General features: G+C 44.2%; 2 protein-coding genes across 5 annotated transcripts in view; both read right to left on the bottom strand.

Annotated features, from left to right (window-relative positions):
* The window catches only part of LOC112889295 (RNA polymerase I termination factor-like), a 28232-nt gene extending 17277 nt beyond the window's left edge, over positions 1–10955 (bottom strand). Inside the window, exons 1-2 of one of the 2 annotated variants that reach the window (XM_025955853.1) lie at positions 10052–10955; positions 566–1464 (exon numbers count right to left, since the gene is read on the bottom strand). In XM_025955853.1, coding sequence (XP_025811638.1) covers positions 566–1464; positions 10052–10097 — 945 coding nt within the window. In that variant the 5' untranslated portion in view covers positions 10098–10955. Of the gene's footprint in view, positions 1–565; positions 1465–2077; positions 2279–10051 lie in introns of those variants that run through there. The other variant, XM_025955854.1, reaches the window with a different exon arrangement.
* Positions 10956–12514: 1559 nt separating this feature from the next.
* LOC112888383 (polygalacturonase-1 non-catalytic subunit beta-like) lies at positions 12515–19880 on the bottom strand. 3 transcript variants are annotated; one of them, XM_025954588.1, is made up of 4 exons: positions 19799–19880; positions 19395–19554; positions 13925–15202; positions 12515–13498 (listed from the first exon to the last, which is right to left on the bottom strand). In XM_025954588.1, exons 1-4 carry the CDS (start codon positions 19847–19849, stop codon positions 12750–12752), a joined length of 2238 nt encoding a protein of 745 aa, XP_025810373.1. In that variant the 5' UTR covers positions 19850–19880; the 3' UTR covers positions 12515–12749. The 3 variants fall into 3 exon arrangements, with proteins under 3 accessions (XP_025810373.1, XP_025810374.1, XP_025810375.1); XM_025954589.1 differs by having other exon boundaries at positions 13940–15202; XM_025954590.1 differs by having other exon boundaries at positions 13955–15202.
* Positions 19881–21611: the final 1731 nt, after the last annotated feature.

Here is a 21611-nt window from a genome sequence, read left to right as displayed (position 1 = left end):
GTGTTATCAGCCTCTTGGGACTGATAAAGCAACACTTTTAAGTCTTCCCTGATGGGGGGACGCTTCAGCAACAAAGGCTACTATCCAAATATGGAACACAAATTACCTAAAAGGTACAGGTCCCAAACTCCCCCATGGAAGGTAACACAAAAATTAAAGGAGATATATATGCATAACAAAAGCTGGATTTCCTGAATGTTGAATGGTGAGTTGAAGTTTCTTATACAAAATAGTACACACAAATATAAGTGCAACACGAAAAGTTCACTTCATGAATATGTTTAACATTTCAACAAATAATTGACAGTAGTCTCATAGTAAATAGGTTGACTTGGACAAAGAATTGTCAGAATCCATCTATGTAAGTTAAAGAACAACGCCACTGAGTAACAAACAATAGTAAGCGCTGTCTCATACTTCCATGTCTACATCATAGTTTTCAGTCAATTAAGTATGCTAATAGCCTAATACATGATCATACACTGATTAGCAAGCAAAAGCACTATCCAGAAACACGCATGACCTATGAAACAAACAATGCAGACTATAAAGCAAGAGAAGATACCTCTGCATATTTTTCGATGGCTTTCATTAGTTTCGCATCTTCCTCAGGGGTAAACCGTTTGCCATGCACCAGTCCAGAATCACCACTCCCATCACCCTCTTCATCAGCACAACCACCATCTATATTAAACACCTCCACATCATCAGTGAAGCTCACTCGTTTACCCTTGTCCTTTCGACGTGCCATGTTAACTTTTCTGCTTTTGCCACCATCATTGTCATCCTTACTCGTTTTTTTCTCTTCGTTGCAATTCTTGCCATCTCCAGCTGGTGTATTCTGACTTAGGTCTACAGCAATATTATCTCTCTCCTTTCTCCTCTTTTTCTTGCCCTCTGTGTTTTGCCCCATCTTTGACACATAAACATCATTGCCCTCTTCCAAGGTAACTGAAGGTTCCTTCCGTTTCCTCTTCTTATCACCCCCTGAAACAATTTGATCACAAGATGTCTCACCATCCCGGTGCTTCCGTTTGCCCTTCTTTGATGTACTATCATGTTCTCCTCCTTTGTTCATTTCTACATACTCTGACCCAACACTTCCATCATTAGCATCAGGTATCTGCTTCTGGCTGATAGTATCAACCTCCTTATTTCTCTTCTTTTTCTTCCTGTCTTTCTTCGCATCCCTTTTGCTCATAATGACCTCTGCATGCTCCGAGCACGGTTTTTCAGCCATCTTGGCTGACACTTCAGCATGCTCCATCTCAACACTATGATTCTTGTCATCAGATTCAATTGATCTATCGCCATCGCCTCCATGACCCTTGGCCTTGTCTTTCTTCCTCTTTCTCTGCCCCTTGTCTTTCTTGCTCCTCTGGCCTTTTTTCTCCTCGTTGCTGCCTATCACAGCCTTTACCTCACTGTACTCTGCAGCAGAACCCCTTTCCATGCCTATTGATGCTGGCCCAAAAATTCAAGAAATGGACCGATATTAGTATTCAGTGAGGTCATGCAAGTCCACTATCTACTATTACAATCTAAGTTACATGGATACGGAAACGCGTATCAGTATCGAGGCTGATACAGATACGCGGATAAGGCATTTTTTTCCCAAAAACCTCCAATATGTGGATACGTTTCAGAATTTTTTAAAAAATAAATAAAAACAATGCATAGCAAAGTTCACAACAATAAGAAATAGGTCAAAAGAATCTCCTCCCACATCCCACATTCTTGTCTCTCCTATCTTGTATGCATCTGTTTTTCTTGACATATGTCTCAGATTTCAGTGCACAAAGACCAAATCGTCATGTTCAATGAGTTTATCCATTTGAATTTTATATCAATCGTGGCTGCATATCCTACACTACCACTAGCACTTGCGCTAGCACCAGCACCAGCAGTAGCAGTAGCAGTAGCACTGCTCGATGTAGCCATCTACAGAAGAAAGCAAGAAGCCAAGAACAGGTCACTAGATCAGAAAGACAGATACGTGAATCGGGGAGGAAATTATAGAAGAAAAGAAACGGAAGGAAGAAATCAATCCAGAGGATGACAAGAACGGGAAACTCACCGGAGATTGCATCCGGCCCTCCTCCTTGCCAGCGGGTGGCGGCTCGTCGCCGGCGACGGCGAGCGGCGGCGCTCGTGAGGGCGGCGCCTGCGTGCGTGCGTCCGCGTGCGAGCGTGCTGTGCGTGGGGGCTTGTCGATCCTTGGACCGGACCGTAATCTACTTATTCACACAAAAATGACAAATCACAAGCAAGGAGGAGTAACTTAGGAAGACGAGCGGCATACCTCGAGTGGCCGCTCGCTGCCTGCTCTTAGCTCTGCAGCCGCAGCTGCAGCCGCCTGGACGGTCGCGGGCTGCCCTAGCCGAATCGGCGGATGTGACGCCGCCCGCACTCCCCCAACCCCCTCGCGAGTGCCTTCGTCCGGCCGCGGCGGAAGGGATATGCTGTGAATGAGGAGGTTGGAGGGGTTGAGGGCAGGAGGAGACGAGCGGCTTGATCGGAGGAGGCGCGGCCGGCGGTGTGGGGTATTGGGATAGGAGGCGCGGCCGGCGGTGTGGGCGATTGGGAGAGGAGGCAGCGGCGGAGTGAGCGGAGCGACTGGGAGAGGAGATGACGGCGTCGCATCCGACGGAGTGGCGCCGGGGGCGGGGCCGCGCGGGGGAGAGGGCGGCGCATGGGGCGGGGCTGCGCGGGGGGGAGGGCGGCGCCGCCGGGGAAGGGGCAGCACCGGGGGCAGTGGTGGCGTCGGGGTGGAGAAGGGGAAAAGTGGCGACGTCGGGGTGGAGAAGGGGAAAAGAACGAAGGGGATTACGAAAAAGAAACGAATCGGTACGCGTGTAACGAGTGGTAGCGGCTAATTTTAGCGACTTCCGATCGCTCCTAACGCAGCAAAAACATAACATGTGGCCGGCTGCTTCGCGATTTTCAGCTGTGGAAGCAAGGTGCGGTGAGAAAAGCGGATACGAAATATATTGTTTGGTTTGGTTTCTACTTTTTCACAGCAGAAGCAGCAGCGTACACGACTCAAAACCAAACACAGTCATTATCAGGGCGGCGCGGCGGCGGCCAGGGAGCGACGCCTGGTTGTGGGGTTTATGCTTTGGGGCTTTGGGCCTTGGGCGGGACCCTTCCGAACACCAGCACAAAATTGCTTTGGCGTTGGACACGTTGCTTTGGCACATTTTTTGGACCGCATGTGGGCTGGGCCGTGTCAAAAAAATGTTCAGATATGTGTCCGTGTCCATTGATGGCGTTGGACACAAATCAGGCGCAAGTTGCCCCGGATGAGAACAGCCCAGAGCTAGTAAACGCGCAAGTTGTCCCCAAACTTGAATAGCTTTGTATAGCTGGATCAGTTAGGTCCTCAAACTCTCATAATGTATATTTAGATCTCCAAACTGTGTAAAAAATCTATAGCAGGTTCCACACGTGCCGCGCAAGCATCTGATACTAACGTGGCATGTTACATTGGTGAATCTATAAAAAAAGATCCCCAATTTTTATCATATTTTACTTTTCAGGCCACTCCTCCCCTCCCTCCCTCTCCTAGTTGCTTGGCGCGCCCCTTCACCTATTGCTCCAACCTCTTTGACGGCCACCCGATCCCGGGCTGCCCTGTGCGCGACAGCAGCATGCGCGCGGCGCCTACAATACGCCGCCATGTACCCGCCCATTAGCCGCAGCGTGGGCCCCATACAGGATCCCGCACGCCTCCACCCTCCAATGTGTCCCGCGCTAAGGCCTAGCACTCGGCTGCCAAGTCCGCGGCCATGAGTAGGTGGCCGTTGACTGCTCCCCATTGCTCACGAGATCGCCACAGCTGCCACTCCTCCTCCCGCGCCGTGGAGGGCGACGAGCTTGGGAACGCCGACGAGGACACGATGAAGGGCACCAGCAACATGAGGTGCACCTCTGGGACAAGGTGGTGTAGTGAGACCTGAGGTGCACCTCTGGGACAAGGTGGTGTAGTGAGACCTGGACAGAGCACCATCGGTGATGACCGATGATGCCAGGGCAGCCTGACCATGGCGGCTCGTCCACGTTCCGGCCGATACGGAGGCAAGCGCGGAGAAAACGCGAGAGCACGAGCTTTAGGAGCTCACCAACGACCGATTTTGCTAGTTTGTTGGGAAGAATGAGGCTGGGAAAGTGGAGGTCGGCGGTGAGGACGAAGCTCCGAGCAATAAGGGCAATGGTGGCCGCAAGATTTGAAATCCCCGGCGAAGGGATAGGTCGGTAAAGGTGGAAGCTAACAAGATGGAGGTGCTATGGATGCGAGGAATTGGAGGGAGATGCCTGAAGTTGGCCAGATTTTGATATGCAGTTGTTCTAGTTCGAGCTCGAGGAACTACGCGAAGGAATAAAATAACATCAGGGTGCTGCTTTCTAGCTTCTACAAATTGGGCCGCCTGCTTCTTCTCGTTTGTGGTTGGGCTGCCACTCCAGAGAGGGGCAGGAGGGGGATCCCGAGAGGAGGCCCCCTGCCAACCTTGCCCCGGTGAACCTGCCGCCCTCGGCTAGATAGGGGATGGAGGCCGGCATAGCCCCCCAGCCGGCAATGGCGGGAGCCGCCGTTGAGGCCTTCGCAGCAAGGTGGCGTTGGTGGTGGCAGTGCTGCTGGTAGAGGAGCGTGGCGGTTGGGGGCGGCGCTGAGGGGACAGAAGTGGGCACTGGCACAAGGGCATCAGAGGCACGACGGAGGAGGAGGAGGAGGAGAGGTCGGCGTCGAAAGGGAGAGGATGAGCGAGAGAGAGGCTTTCGGGAGAGGATAAGTAGACTAAAAAATAGAAGACAATGGAGGGGTTATTTTGTATATGTTCGCCAACATGGCACTCCACGTCAGCTTGCACGTTTGGGATCTAAGAACTATGATGGACCCCTTTACACATTTTAGAAATCCAAATGCATTTTAAGAGTTTGGGGACCTAACTAACACACCCGTTGTAAAGTTGGCCCAACAAGCGGATGAAATTAAATAATCAGACGCATTATTTTTCTTTCAATTTTCCTTAAATAATCCTTATGACATCTCCGAGTACCTTTTCTTTTGGAAAAAAGCTATGTAAGGATCAGAATTCAGTGGAGGTCCTATATATCCTCCGTGCGCTAGCAAGCACCGGTGTCGCACAGCCCAACACAGTCCGTCAGAAATCAGAATACTGCGCCACGGCCCAATTAAACCATCACGCGACAGCGCGCAGAGGAGGAGAGTTTTTTTAAAAAAAGGGTTAAAAAAATAAATTCGAAAAAGGGGTGCCGGTTTGGAAAAATTCGAAAAATGGGTGCCTCCCGTCCAATCAACGGGCGGGAGGCGTGGGGCGGGAGACCTCCCGCCCATCCAACGGGCGGGCGGTAGAAAAATATTTCCCAGGCCCCTCCCGAGGGTCTCTTCATAAAAGAAAACTTTTCTTATTCGCGAAGAGACCCCTGACGCGGCATCCCGCCCTTCCAACAGGCTGGAGGTCTCCCGAGGGTCATCCCGCCCTCCCAACGGGCGGGAGGTTCCCCGGAGGGGCATCCCGCCCTCCCAACGGGCGGGACGTCCCCCCCCACTATTTAAGCCCCCACCCACCCCTAATTCTCATATTATTCAGCAAAAATTAACAAAAAAGAAAGAGAGGAGAGGAAGCGGCGAAGCCTGTTCACACGTCGGTTTGGAGGTATATTCCCGTTCTAGTCGTATAATTATCAATTGTTTTTAGGAATATTTGTTAGGGTAGTTATATTTTGAATAGTTTTCAGTATTTTCAATAGCTTTTAGAAATATTTGTTAGGGTAGTTCTATTTTAAATAGTTTTTAGTATTTTCAATAGTTTTTAGATATATTTCTTAGGGTAGTTATTTTGAATAGCTTTTAGTAATTTCAATAGTTTTTAGATATATTTCTTAGGGTAGTTATATTTTGAATAGTTTTTAGTAATTTCAATAGTTTTTAGATATATTTCTTAGGATAGTTATATTTTGAATAGTTTTTAGTATTTTCAATAGTTTTTAGGAATATTTCTTAGGGTAGTTTGAATAGTTTTTAGTATTTTCAATTATTTGTAGAAATATATCTTAGGGTACTTATATTTTTCATGCAGATATGGCGCAGACACCGGAGCTTCTTGACGTGAACATCGACGAATGGCACAGGTCATACCTGGCAGCGGTGGAGGGGCAGCAGCTTCATGAGTTGCGCCCTCGTGTAGCAAAGGAGTTGTTGCATCTGGACGACCGCTGGCTTGACAGGTGATACTTTGTATTTTTTTTATGCAACTAATGTATAGCTTTTACGACAATTGTAACCACAATGCAAAATATACAGGTTACGTGAGGCTAGTTTGCTGCCACTCCCACGTATGCTTCAGGCCGGCGACGGGCAAGACGGTGGCGCCAAGAAGCGGATGCAGCTGGACCGCTCTCTACTTGCGGCGTTGGCGAGACAGGTGGCGTCCGGAGACGCACACGTTCCACTTGCCATGCGGAGAGATAGCCCCCGCGTTGCAGGACGTGTCGTACGTGCTCGGGCTTCCCATTGCGGGTGAAGCTATTGGCCCGGTTGCCGTGCCATCTACCTGGAGGGCGGAGCTTCAGGAGCGGTTTGTTCCAGTGAACCCGCCACTTTTTGTGAACGTACCAGACGCGCCCGGCCCCGCCAAGAGTTGGGTAATACAATTTAGGGTAAGTACAATTACTTTTTAATTAATTTAATTGAATCATATGTGACTACCTCTAAGCATTGAACAAATATATTTCAGGCTCAGGATCTCCACCCTCTGGCTGGGCAGTACGAGATGTCGCGCTGCCTGGAGGCATATCTATTGTGGTTGTTCGACTGGACTCTTTTCTGCAACTCTAGCGGCAATTATGTGGACAAGGTTCTCATCCAGTACACGCACGCGATTGCGGATGCTGAGCCGGGCCAGGTACCTGGGTGGAGCTAGGGATCGGCAGTGCTTGCCGCAGCCACACACGGAGGCGTCTTACGGCGCATACCTCCGCTGGTACCTCCCTCGCACGCGTCCGTACGTCACTCTTTCACGTATTGATGACGCGGAGCATCAGCACCAGCCGACCATCTCGGACACGTATCCCTCATACCGTGATCAGGCGCAGCGTGGCGCGGTACGTCTTTCGCAACTTGAATTATTAATCTTTTTTATAAAAGATCGATAACAATATTACCGGACTTCCCATTACAACTGCGCGGAGGTCGAAGCTACATCTCAGATCACGTTGCTTGAACGTGGAGTACGTGTACCGGACGCACAGTACAAAGACAGCTTTCGTAAGATTCAAGACAACTTGACGCGAGCGTTACGTGCACTGATGTGTCACGGCAGAGACGACGTGGGGGCCTCCAGTTCATCTCATGCGTCCATCCACGTGTACACAGCTGGCCCATCGACCTCTGCAGCACCGCACGCAGCGTCCAGCGGTACTGCCGCTAGTTCCAGCTGTAAGTCCTTTATAATTGCCATTTTGATCAATTTTGATTTACATGACTAATTCCGTTTGTTTTTATAGTTATGCACTCGATGGCAATGGGACCTCCTCCTCCAAGAATGGAGCTTCAGACGTTTGGCGCTTATGCTCTAGGAACGTCTCTCCCGTCGGGTTCGACGCCAGCTGCTCCGTACTCTCAGGGCTATACTCAGCATGCATGGTCGATGGGAGCTTCTGCACAAGGTGGTCAATTCGGTGTGCCGGACTGGGATGACTGGGAGGGCGGCTCCGTCACTTGGTCGGAGTTGGTGGGCGGCGGCGCCGGGCCTGACATCATTGGTCCCTCCCAGACGTATGACGCTCCAGATGCACAGTCCCAGGATGACCCGTTCACGCTAGCACCTCCTCCGCCTCGTCCTCACCGTGCTCCAGATGCATTCACATACTCGAAGGACCACATACGCCGACGGCCTAGGACTAGGGGGGAGGACGAAGAGAGCGCGAGGTCCGGGACAGGCGGGGTAGATACTCCTGATTCGGTGGACTTTTTATATTTAAACTGTTTTTGTATGATACTATTTTATTTTTAATGGGTTGATGTATCGTCCTATCGTAATATTTGGATTTTACGTTGCAAAACGTTATCATTTAACCATCTTCATACGAATTTTAGATACAATAATCTTCTTCGTAAAATTGCATTAAAATTTTATATGCATACAAAAGAGTATGGTGAATAAATATTGTATTTGAAAAAAGTATAAATTTAAAATAGTATGTAAAACAAGAATTCAAACAGAAAATAATAAATTGAGAAAATGGCAACTTTCCACCCGTTGGATGGGCGGGATGCATGCAGCCTATTGGGCGGGCGGGATGCCTCAGGGACCTCTTCACGAATAAGAAATTTTTTTATTCGCGAGGAGGCCCTCAGGAGGGGCCTGGGAAGAATTCTCGGACCTCCCGCCCGTTGGATGGGCGAGAGGTCGCCTCCCGCCCGTTGATCGGGCGGGAGGCACCTATTTTTTCGAAATTTTTCAATATGGTACCCCTTTTTAAAATTTAATTTTTTATCCTTTTTTTAAAAAAATTCCAGAGGAGGACATCCACCTGCTAGCCAATGCACCAGGTGGCAAGTATGCTTTCTTTTGCTTTTTTTTCCTTCTTGCTGTGTTAATATCCATTATTCTTGTTATAGATTTTGTGATCTATACGTTTAATATATTAATTTAATATAATCAAAATTTATAAGGATTAGATCCAACATTTATACAAACTTAGTTTAACATTTCTAACAAATTAGCTAGTTTAACCGTTTTATAAGAAAATGTGGAGACCGTATATTCAACTAGTGAAGATGCATATTCAAATGTCGAAAGAGTGTATGTCAAATGTTGAAATTTTTTAAGAAAATAAAAAATGTATAATATAGTCATATTAGATCTTGTTTTATTGCATAAATTCTCAGTAACACCATGGTTCAAGCGGAATCCAAAACGTATTTATAGATTAAAAGAAAAATAGAATTAAAGTTTCAAATCCAAAAGGAATCTCTCCACCACCCATGCACAGCAGCCACTCAAACGCCGACATGTGTCCAGCTCTATCCCAAACCCTGCCTGCGCACAACGTTGCATGATATCGTCCGTCGTAGGAATTTGCACTAATCTCAAATATTCCAAGGCAAATGGAATAGTTTGTTCCGAAAGATAAATAGATAAATAGGAATCCCGGTATTCAGTCGCGCTGCTGTTTTATATGGCGACCCAATACAACGCAGCCCGTGGCCTGTGTTCTAGCTCCAAAAGCCTTTTTTATTACGAAAAAGTTATGTAACGATCTACTGCGCTGCTGTTGTGACCAGTGACCCTATACCATGCGGCGTACGGCCCGCGTATTAACTCCAAAAGCCTTTTCTTTAGGCCCCGTTTAGATCTACGGACTAAAATATAGACTAAAAATTTTAGTTTCACCTCAACTAATGTTTACTCTGTGCGTCCTCAAAACGCATCTAATTTGGACTAAATCAGCCAGCGGACTGCGAAAAAACTAAACTACCCCTCATTATGCGCATGCAGGCGCATCAGCAACATAGTCCAAAGCCAAAAAGGTCATTTCTATATATTATACATTTTCGGTGTGTCTCATCTAAAGTTTAATTCATTAATCCAAACAAATATGAACTAAAATTTGGTAATATAATATATAGTCACCTAAAATTTTAGTCGTCCTAGGTGATCCAAATAGAATCTTATTATCTCTGTTGGGTCAAATGGAGATGTGCACATGCGTTGCTGGATCATATGCCAATTAGTCCGGAAAGACTCCGGGTGGTCTGCCTGCTGCATGCATGCCATGCGTTGTTTTACTTTTTAAAAATCTGATAACTTTCTTTCAGAGTATCTGTTTTTGATTCCATTTGCACCAACACATTTCTTATGATGAGACCTATAAAACTAGACCAATGATGCATATGTTTCGAAATAAATTTTAGAGTTAAATGTATGAGAGGTTCGTCAACTTATACGAAAGTATCAGTTCACAAACTTTGAAAATATATTTTTAAATCCATAAACTCTGAAAGTGATGTCATCTAGGTTCATACCGTCCACGTAGATATCTAGCGCTGACGTGTCCAACTGACTAGACATCCTTTTCTCATCCCTTCTCCATCTTCCTCTCTCTTCTCATGGTCCCTGGCTAGGCATTTTATCGAGCAGGTTGCGGGTGATTTTAGCTTTAGCGGCTGCACACCAGTACACCATGTCCTCAAGTGTTTTGAGGGACACATGATGCGTCTCATCACGATCGCGCCGATGGCCGCCACGGCGTCCCCGCATTGCACCTGCGTCCGCAAGCTCATGGACTTGTACGCGATGCTGAAGAAGGGCGGCTGCCACGCAACGGACGACGCCAACGCCGACGGCGACGTGGATGGCAGGGAGGTTCTGGTACTCCTCTTCCCGGATGGTGTCGGCGCGGTCCCCGCTTGGCACGCACCGGCATGCAGCTGGGCAGGCACAGATAGGGATCGCGGTCGCAGCTGGCCCAGTCGGACGTTGGCGTCATCTTGTCTCTGCCTCCGCCCGCCGGGCTCTTGCTCCTGAGGTATTTGTTGATGAGCATGGTCCCCGCGCTCGGAAGTCTCTGGTGCGGATGCCTTCCGCGAGCTATCACGGCGCGAGCGGGTCGGACAGCAACGACATGGCGGCACAATGGCCGCATGCGGCGCGCCGGCCGGCCCCTTGCTTCCCCCTTGCCTCTGCCCCGCCTCCCTGCCGCACTTTCACGGCGGGTCGACGGCAGCGCCGCGCCGCCGTAGTGCGGCAAACAGCCGGCGAGGCCGCCAAACTGTGCATCCGCCGGCGCTCATCTCGCCTACAACCTGCTTGACAAAAGGCAAGAGCCGGAGTGGTTGCCAAATTGTGCATCCCCCGGAGCTTATCTTGCCTGCTGCAACCTGCTTGACGAAATACCCCAGCCAGAGACCAGGGAGACAGAGGAAGATGGAGAGGGATGAGAGTGGAGATAAAGTGTGCTATGTCAGCGCTAGATGCCTACGTGGAGGGATATGGATCTAAATGGTATAAATTTTAGAGTTTAGGGACTCAGAAATGCGCGTTCAGAATTTATGGATCTGAGTGACACCCTTTTACAAGTTGATAGACCTCCGATATATTTTACTCTAAATTTTATATGATGACAACTTATGTTAAGTGCGGTAGTTAGTTTTGCATTAAGTGTGAAGCACCTTTGGATATAAACTAGCAAGAAGTTGTATACATAAATTGCTACAAAAGTTAATTCGACAGTTGATACACTCTATAGTCTATCCATGATCCCTACATATATCTGCCACTAGACATTTCATACAAGTTGCTATACAGTCCGTACATAACTTGATACGCACAATCGACATAAGATGTAACATCATATAAGTTATTACATGTTCTACATATATATAAATTGATACAAATAAGTTGAACGAATTATCTACATAAGTTAAAGGTGATACTAAATAGACAAGGTACTACACTGAACAATATAACTTACACAAATGTTAACTAATATACATAAATAAGTTGTTATCTCCAAAACATAAGTTGCTATACATTATATATATATATATATATAAGTTACTATTGTACTTTAAATATAAGTTGACAGTTCATAAAATAATTTCAAACACATCAAATGAGGATCTTATTTTATAGATCTTGGTGTAAGGAACATGGCGGTGCAAACGGATTTGAAAACGTAACAGATGCTTCATGACAGAGTAATGCTCTTTTTTTTTTGGAAAAAGAAGCTATTATTTTTATTGCTCACGCGTCGTCAATGATGATATCCTCCAAAAGTGGCATGCCTTCCAAATCACTCCCTGCTCCCACTAGCTTCAGACGTCCGGCCGCACAAACACATACACAGTAGGAAGATGCACGATCATGCGATTTGTATTTACACATCGTGTGGCGCGTTACCCCGGTCCTTTGCTTTTTTACATCAGGAGCGTCAGAGCAGCAGGATAATTCTTATATCAGGCAATCCCTACTGTATTAGCCAGCCATTTACCACTCTCCCGGAGGGAAACAAAACTACAAGAGAAACCGCCTGTTCTGAAACAGACCCATTGCACCCAACATCAGGCTTGGAAGATGATTCAAAGAACCATCACTTGTAGATACACGGCAGACCAGTTGCAGAAATGCGTTCCATGGCACACCAATGCAAACACCATTGCTCAATTGAGTAAACAGTAGAAAACAAGCAAATAACTGGAAACTAAAATAAAAATAGACAATTGGGCCAATACTTGCACTTGAGATGTCTAATCCTCAAAATGGCCTCATGAAAAAGTTACACTCTTTTTTTTATGGATAGAGGGAGTATGTTTGAAACTAATAATGGATGCCCGTTTGTCTTAACAGGAGGGCATCATAATTGTGATCCATGCTCTTTCTCCCAAACAAAATTGTGATAAGTGATCTACGAAACTGATACCATTGTTCTTCTAGCTTAACAGAAGGTCAAGTTTAATACATTATTGATATGCGAGCTTCTGCCGCTATACCAGAAGAGAAGTCTCAGATCTATTAAACACCAGTTGCTTAGGTAAAATACAAAACATGACTAATTGTTTAGCCAAATAACAAACACAACACGTTTCTTAAACAAATCACAATCACAACACCGTTCACGCGGCTTTTATTTAGTACTAGAGCCACGTTGTGTGTGTTCCTTATACGTTACAAACAAAAGCCATAGATCAGAGCTCACACAAATGCCCACGGGTACTTTGTGTTCTACCAGGCCTCACGTGCGCCTCCTTGCTCGCCGGCCGGGACCCAGATGATGCTGAGCTTAGAAAGAAAATGGCAAACCGCCACGTCACCTGGCTTTAGATTGTGCGCCACTAAGAACGGTTGCCTGGGGGTCCACTGTGATGTGTCGAGGTGGCACACGGCCAGCGCCTCCATCGCCGGCGCCCTGCCGTCCTCGGCCGCCAGCGTCACCTGGTACGCCGCCACCTGGTTGGTCGTGTGGCAGTAGAACACCGCATAGGGGTAGGTCAGGTCATGGCACGTCGCGGCGACCGGCGACTCGGATAGCTTCCGTACGGCCGTGACGTTGTACCTCCCCCGTCGAGCCGTCGTGCCCGCCGGGTCGACGGGCATGTCGCCGGAGAAAGCGCGAACATCGCGTGTGCCGAGTAGGGCAGCAGGGAGCCTTGCGAGGGACTCAAGGGAGGTGGCGCAGCCGGCCTTCTCGCCTGGGAGTGGACGTGGGTGCTCGCAGGAGTCTAGAGTCGTCCGTATCTCATCTTCCATGGTGAGGGATGCGGGAGCGAACATGGCAAGGATGTCGCCCAATCGCGCAGAGGAGAACGGAAGGGAGTCAGCCTCACGGCGCGGTAGCAGCGACGGCAGGGTGGCAGTCACAGGGATGGTCGGCGTGATCACCGACCCTGGCCGTAGGACGTCGTGGAAGAAAAACACGTCTGCAAGCTTGTTGCCGCTGTTGTGGTTGTGAACGTGGGGGTCATGCCTATCCCCTGAAACAAGTTTGGGGTCATAAATTATATCCCATTTTAAAAGTACCAATTTACATCCCATTTCAAAAGTACCAAATTACAGACCTACAACACCATCATGCAATTTACTGTTCTTCAAGTATTCCTCTACTCTAGATGATACTAAAAGTGTATATTTAAGAATTTAGTCAAAATTGACTCTGGATTAAAAAACATATGTACAAACTCAAATGTTCCCAAGAAGTTAGGTGTCATTTTGTTATTCTTGTTGGACACAAAAAACAAGTACTTGTTTTATGGTGTCATATATATCATGGCATAACTCAAAATATTACTAACATTACATAAAAAGCTAGACCAAGAATGGTTTCTACAAACCTGCTAGCTAGTACAAAGTGAATAAAAGAATAATAAAGTATATGTCAATTTTCCAGAAAAGGAACTCACGTTTACTTGCTTCATCTTTCTCACTTACACCTGTTTTGTGGTCACATATCGTGATCATTGATGAAGGGTCCTCACTTTGAGAACCATATGATGTGTTGATCGTTCTTAAGTCCTTGCCTTGGAAATCATATGATGCGCTGACTGTTCTTAAGTCCTCACCTTGGGATCCATATGATGTGCTGACTGTCCTTAAGTCCCCACCTTCGGACCCATATGATGTGCTGACCGTCCTTAAGTACCCACCTTGGGACCCATATGATGTGCTGACTGCCCTTAAGTCCTCACCTTGGGACCCATATGATGTGCTGACCGTCCTTAAATCCTCACCTTGGGACCTATATGATGTGCTGACTGTCCTTAAGTCCTCACCTTGGGACCCATATGATGTGCTGACCGTCCTTAAATCCTTATCTTGGGACCCATATGATGTACTAACTGTTCTTAAGTCGTCACCTTGGGACCCATATGATGCGCTGACCGTCCTTAAGTCCTCACCTTGGGACCCATATGATGTGCTGACCGTCCTTAAGTCCTCACCTTGGGACCCATATGATGTGCTGACCGTCCTTAAATCCTTATCTTGGGACCCATATGATGTACTAACTGTTCCTAAGTCGTCACCTTGGGACCCATATGATGCGCTGACTGTCCTTAAGTCCTCACCTTGGGATCCATATGATGTGCTGACCGTCCTTAAATTCTTATCTTGGGACCCATATGATGTACTAACTGTTCTTAAGTCATCACCTTGGGACCCATATGATGCGCTGACCGTCCTTAAGTCCCCATCTTGGGACCCATATGATATGCTAACCGTCCTTAAGTCCTCACCTTGGGATCCATATGATGTGCTGACCGTTCTTAAATCCTCACCTTGGGACCCATATGATGTGCTGATCGTTCTTAAGTCCTCACCTTGGGACCTGTATGATAAAGTGCCCTTTCTTAGACCGCCTTTGTTACCTTGATATCCATATGACTCAGTGGTCTTTCTTGGAGCCTTCTGAATTTGGGAGGTATATGACGTTGAAATCTTTTTTAAGTCCTCTTTGGCGTTTGTCCCATAAAAATTAAAATGGTTGTTCATCCCTTTCAACATCAAGACATTTTCATCCTCTTTAAACTGTGCACCAGAAAATTGCATTTTCATTTCTACCTCATTCCCTTTTCCAATTTTTTGTGGTCCTTTTACAAATCCTTCCCCTTGTGATTGGTGATTTTCCATTGCATCAGTGTTCTTCCCTTGAGCAACACCCTTGCTATCCTGAGAGACATGCACTGATACATGTATGACAAATATTACAAATGAGTATTGGACTATATGGATTAATGATGATAAATATAATGTCGCCAAAAATATAATAATTAGTTCATAGTAACAAGCTTCTTACGCGAGCTATAGATATATTTTTATCTTGTACATTCTTATATATTACATTTATTAGGTTGGATTAGTGGCAAAGATACAAATTTGAACACAATTTACGGTTGGGAATATAAAATATGGAATTTTTGTTATAAATTCCTTTTAAAATCCTTATATCAAACATGGTACTATCAATCATGGCCCATGAAATTAAAAAGCCAAATTGGAACAAAACTATCCTATCATTTATTTGAATATTTAATGTTGATCAAAGTTAGTCCAGTGATATAAATTCTTATATGTAGCATGGACTTAAATTTTAAGATGACTATTATGAACCTTTTGTTTTCTAGTAATAAATTAGAATTATAGATATAAACATAATTGTTCAATAATATACCAATGGTGGGAATTTAATGCATTATGTACAAGAACATTTGTAAGAGGCTCAAAATATGTTGATTCTTTATCAAAGTCGGCATGGTGCCCTACCTTTTTTCATATAGGTTTTTATAGCTTATTTGAATTCGCTTTCACAAGAAGTCAAACCTAGACCTGATGGATGCTACTCAGGTGCTCCAACCACTAGGCTAAAGATCCTCTCGTCATGTTATTTTTCTCCTATTTAAATCATGCAATATAGTCTAGTCCCGGTTAGTGGTCGGTAATTGTGAAATATAAATCTGGGATTGAAAAATAATAAGTCAAATATAATGGAAACAAAAAACTAATGCGAACAAAGTTTGTACATTGAAAGCTAATTAAGCTAAACAAATATATATACAATGGACATAGTGCATTATTATGAAATTTTGAAAATTTCTAGTTTTGAAATGAAACATGGATAATTATACAATACATCTTTATGATGGTTTATTACTATCCAAGTCTATAGTTTTACTAACAATTAGTTCACAATAAGTAAATTATATATGTGCCACAAAATTGATACAATTGGATTCATTTTCAGAAGAACTTCCTAATGATGTAATTTTTAATATTAATAATATGTTATAGAAATAATTGACCGACAATAGTTTTGGGCAGTGCATAATTAAAATTCATTCGAAAAAGAACTTTGAACTTAATTTTTGTAAATGATAGATAATATTTATAAATAACCTAAAAAATTATCCCTCTTATTCATTACTATTCCGTGATCGGAGAAAGTACTTTCGTATCCATTAAAACTTCTCCCTAACCATGCTCACCACAGATGCTCTCGCAGGCTACTGGCAATCAGAGCTTGCTCTCATCCAGTAAAGCTGGGTTGGAGCCCTGCTACCTTCTAAAATCAAAGCGGGGCAGCCCCTTCGAGTGTCCTTCAACCATTAGATTACTTGATGAAAATAACTTACTTTCATGATATTTAGAATGAAATTTTAGAGAATTTCCACTAAAATGGTTCCTCCTTTCTAGCCGATAAAAATTCTGTTATTCCTTTTATGGCACTGCATTAGAATAAAATTCTGTTATTAGCCAAGTAGGGGTATATGCAAAGGGCACGATTATGCATCACTTGCGTGACAGAAAAAATTTCCATCATGTGAACTTGCGCATCCCAGCTAGTCCATTAGCCCACCTGTGTTACTCAGGCTGCGCATAATAGTTTGCTGCAAGCCCAGTGTCCACCAGTTGGCCCACTGCTGGGTCGGATTCAAAAATCGCAATGAATCTCATGATTGATACGCATCCGTAACCTAATAAATTGATGATATCATCTCATGTGAAAAAAAAGTTTGGAACTAGAAACACCACAAATCTTAACTGAATATTCAAATAAATTGCGATTGTACCATTGTATGTTTCTCTAAAACATGATCCAAAATAAGCCCCCACTTGATTATGTTTGGATAACTGTTTTGATTAATGTTGTTTTATAAAGATAGAAGTTATTTTATGATAAACAAATTATACAAACATAGGGAACAAAAAAAATTTACGCATCAAACAATTGTACAAACTCACTGAATGAATGTGTATATCCTTGGAACAAGCTATATGAAATTTAAGATAAGTATATGTAAAATTGTATGAACTCATGTAATAAAATAATTTTATGTGTCGAACAAATTATACAAAATCAGAAAATAAAACTATGTACCCATGAAACAAAATATACTAACTTAGAGAATAATATATGTACTTCTTGAACAAATAGACAAATTCACATAACAAAGTATTGTATACCTAGAGCAAATTGCACTAATCGAGTTTACACACCTAAAATAAGTATACAAACTTAGGGAAAATATTTGTACCACAAATACAATACGGACATGTACAAAATATTATAATCTATGAAAATAAAGTATACAGATAAAGTTATATAAATATAGAAAATAAGGAAAAAGTTAAACTAAATAAAAAATGAGATAAGAAGGTAGGCAAAAAAATAGAAAGAAGGAATAAAAAATAAAACCAAAAAATTATTAGAAAGGTCTAAAGAACGAAGAGAAAAGAACAGAAAAAAAAGAATGGTCAAGTATCAATGTCTTTGTAGCAGTCACATGCTTAGTCCATATAAAACAGAAAAAAGGAAAATAAGATACAAACATGAATAAACATTAACCAAAAAGAAAAGAAAAGGAAAAAAAGAAAGAAAGGAAAATGAAGAAAGACTCGTACGCCAACAAAGGATAGATCGTCCAAGGTCAATACACTGTAATTTTTTGTGCTGTAACGATATTGATGTCTGAATATTAATGTTAATGTTTACTTATAGAAAGAAAATTCAGCCCATTAACAGATTGGTCTGGTGGCCGATCAGCTAGCCAGATTGGGCCGAACATGATGAAGCCCGGGTATGCGCTGGTTGCTGAGCACAAGTTTGTTGTCGGGCCGCTACATCCTTCGTGGGCTGAATTCGCATAGTTGGTCCACGTGGAAGACTTTTCAGGCGACACATTGAAGAAATGTAGCGCCGGTGATATATAGTCTTCCGCATATGCTAACCCATGTTTTCATGTCCATAGTTCATGAAAATATTGCCAGGACAAGGCATAGCTTATCGCTTGATATGATCCAGTTGGCAAAAGTAAACTAAGCTAAATAAATTAATCTGCTTTATTTTACAATATGTTATTAAGCTTCCTTTCAGATTATTGGTGGGCAATCAAGAGCACTGACATGGTGGCATATTAAGGGCGAGCAGATCTGCAGGGAAGCTGCTTACAGCCGTGTTGCATCTGGCTCAGGTCAGGTCCGCCCCATCCAGCCCCAATTGGCCTAGTTGCAAGGCGGGCCCTAGGCCTGCAACCTGCAGCAGCAGCTGCTGCTGCTGCTGCTGCAAGAAATTATGTGCATATGATTACTGCCAAGCTCTATTGGCTGGTAATCCATTATTGGTTGTTAACTCGGGTTAGTATATGTACACAGAACATGTTAAAATATACAGGGTGCGTATGCCTTTTTTTGGTGATTGGTTTGTGTGTTCATCATGACTTTTCATTGCAGGTTGCTGTTCCTAAATTAGAGATGTAATGCCGAGTTATTACACATTGCTTTCGTAGAGATTGGCAGTTCTTCTTAGTTCTGTTAAGAAAATATGGTGGCGGTCTGATCCCGTGTTCAGTTGATGAAACGGAATATTTTACTAATGCTCGTTGTTACTTTCAGTCGCCCTAGCATTTCTGATTTGCTCCATCATGTGATCTGGATATGCATATAGGTTTTTTAAAAGGTTGCGCCTCACACGAGCGCAAGGAGTTACGTTTAATGACATTTAGATGACCGGATGGGGTAGCTAAATTACATGCTCTGTCGTGTAGATTGAGGTTTGGCCTTTGCGGGGATTAATATTCCTTAAGTCACTCGCCATATGAACTAAGGCCACAAAGTTAGTTATTGAAAATTTGTGCAGGTGAGGATTACGCTGATAAATGAGACATCACTCATGATTACGAGAGCGGCAAGACCAGTAAGATTGTGAATCTTGGTTGAGTTCAATACGGTGGCATGATCTGATTGTGATTGTATGATAGATTCTGTATTTATATTACTGATAGCAACGCACGGGCACAAATCTAGTTAAATAAATTTTTACTCACTCGGTCGTGGGAAAGAGATATATATAGAGAGACTCATCTGCATATTAACATATACCTGTAGAATGGGTCAACAGGTCGTGTATGGCTCGGGGAATCGGAGTCAGGGGAAGCACTGCTCGCCAATACTCCATTGGCGCCATCGTTCTAGACGACGACGTCACGGCAGCCGCAGCCGACCGATCTGCATGTTTGCTTGCTCCTGCTGCTCCACTAACCTGCACGTACGCATGCAACATCCATATATATATACAATTAGTATTAATAGTTAAGACAACGAAAATATATTTATCTTGTTAGAACAAGCCTTTCTCGATCTATCTGCTGCCAATAGGTATATGGCACCTCCCGTTTCAATTTGAACGTGAGAACAACGGAACGGGACGGAAGTGAACCCGTAATGCATGTATGAGTGCTAGCACTCGCCGCTACAAAAATATGCATACATGTGAAGACACTCACCAGGAGGAGTATGACGAGTGGCGCGATGGCATCCATGTTGTGCTTGTGCATCGCGCCGTATCAGTTCTCGCTAGCTTGGTGCAGTGTCTCCGTTCATGCCCAGCAGGGTGCTATTAATAGGGCCAAACAGCAACGACACTTAACACTACAGCTAGGATCACCAGTGTCTGCCAACGGTAGTGTCCATGGTGTAGGTCCAGATGGCCATTAAATATTGGAGCACGTGGAACTCGTCCTCCATTGTTTACTGTGAGAGGGTAATAATTGTCTCGAGATTTGGTGGTATAACTTCTGGTGAACATGATGGTATTTTTGTTTGGTTTAGGATATAGAATGGATTGTCAATCACCACCTCAATCATATATATACCTCATGTTAAATATTATTAATGTACTAGCTGGTGCAAATTCACGTGCATTTCTACAAGCTCACATCAGAATCGAATAATATCGTTTCGATCCAATACGGGTCTAGACCCAAATGCTTTGTTGAGGTTGTACGTACAGACTATAAACCAACATGCATGGTATATAATTTGATAAAGATATGATAAAACGTACGAGTGGCCCTTAAACTTGTCTCCATATGCTATATAAGTCAATAATTAACTCTCAAACTGCACGTAATCATTTTAAGCAATGTACCATAGGGTCCATACCTCCACAAACCCTGTCTCCATGCGGATTGGCATGCCAGGTAGGCACATGTGTATCGTTGGCGTGGGCCACGTAAAGATACCCACTACTAGAAAACGGTCTATCGGTACCAGCACGTTAGTGCCGGTCAAAAACGAGCCGGCACTAACGTGCCTGAACAGTGCAAGGCGAGCACGTTAGTGCCGGCTAGAAATTCCAGCCGGCACTAACGTGCCATCCCCCCAACAGTCAGACGGCTGCCACAACGGTCAAAACGCACGTTAGTGCTGGTCGGCATATCTAGCCGGCACTAACTTGGTAAATTACAAGTTAGTGCCTGCTGTCTGCTCTGGCCGGCACTAAACGTACACAGTTAGTGCCGGCTACAGCCACCAGCCGGCACTAACTTGCCCCGTATATACCGACCACTACATCCCCAGCCCTCCATTTCATTTGGCACTCCTTCTTCCCGAGCCCTCCAACCGAGCTCTTCCTCACTCTCATGGCGTGTTACAGGGAAGGTGCTGCCCATTTTTCCCCAAATTTGTGAGGATTTCACCCATGTAAGTGCACCAAAGGTTAGTAGCTTCTTCCACTCTTCTTTCACGGTGTTTATTCTTTGTTTCATGCTTTCTAGATAAAGAAAATAGTGATTTTAAGGTTGAGGAAAAATGAGCATAATTTTCCGATTTGTTCATTAATTTGAGCAAAATAGAATCGATTTGTTACTTTTTAGAGAAGGTTTTCTAGATAGTTTGACTATGACACATTTAGAGTAATTTTTTTGAATTATTTCACGGGGACATGTGTATATGTTATTATGCAAAATTTTAGGGATTTTAAGGATGAGGGACAATGAGCATGATTCATTAATTTGTTCATTAATTTGAGCAAGGTAGAATTGATTAGTTGCTTTTTAGAGAATGATTACTATATAGTTTGACCATCACACATTTAGAATGATTTTTTTGAATTATTTCATGGTGACATGTGTATATGTTATTGTGCCAATTTATTTTGCTATTTAGTTTCAATTTACTAGATAGGTGGCCTATGACACATTTACATTTTTTTGAATTACTTCATAGTAACCTGTTTTTAGGGATAATGAGCATGATTTTTTTTTAATTTGTACAGATGGACCGGCAATGGATGCACGGAAGCCGGAGCACCTCGGC

This window comes from Panicum hallii, chromosome 4 (assembly GCF_002211085.1).
Source record: "Panicum hallii strain FIL2 chromosome 4, PHallii_v3.1, whole genome shotgun sequence".
Classification (NCBI taxonomy): Eukaryota; Viridiplantae; Streptophyta; class Magnoliopsida; order Poales; family Poaceae; genus Panicum; species Panicum hallii.
Note: the sequence above shows the minus strand (reverse complement) of the source record. Positions and strands in the feature narration are given on the sequence as shown.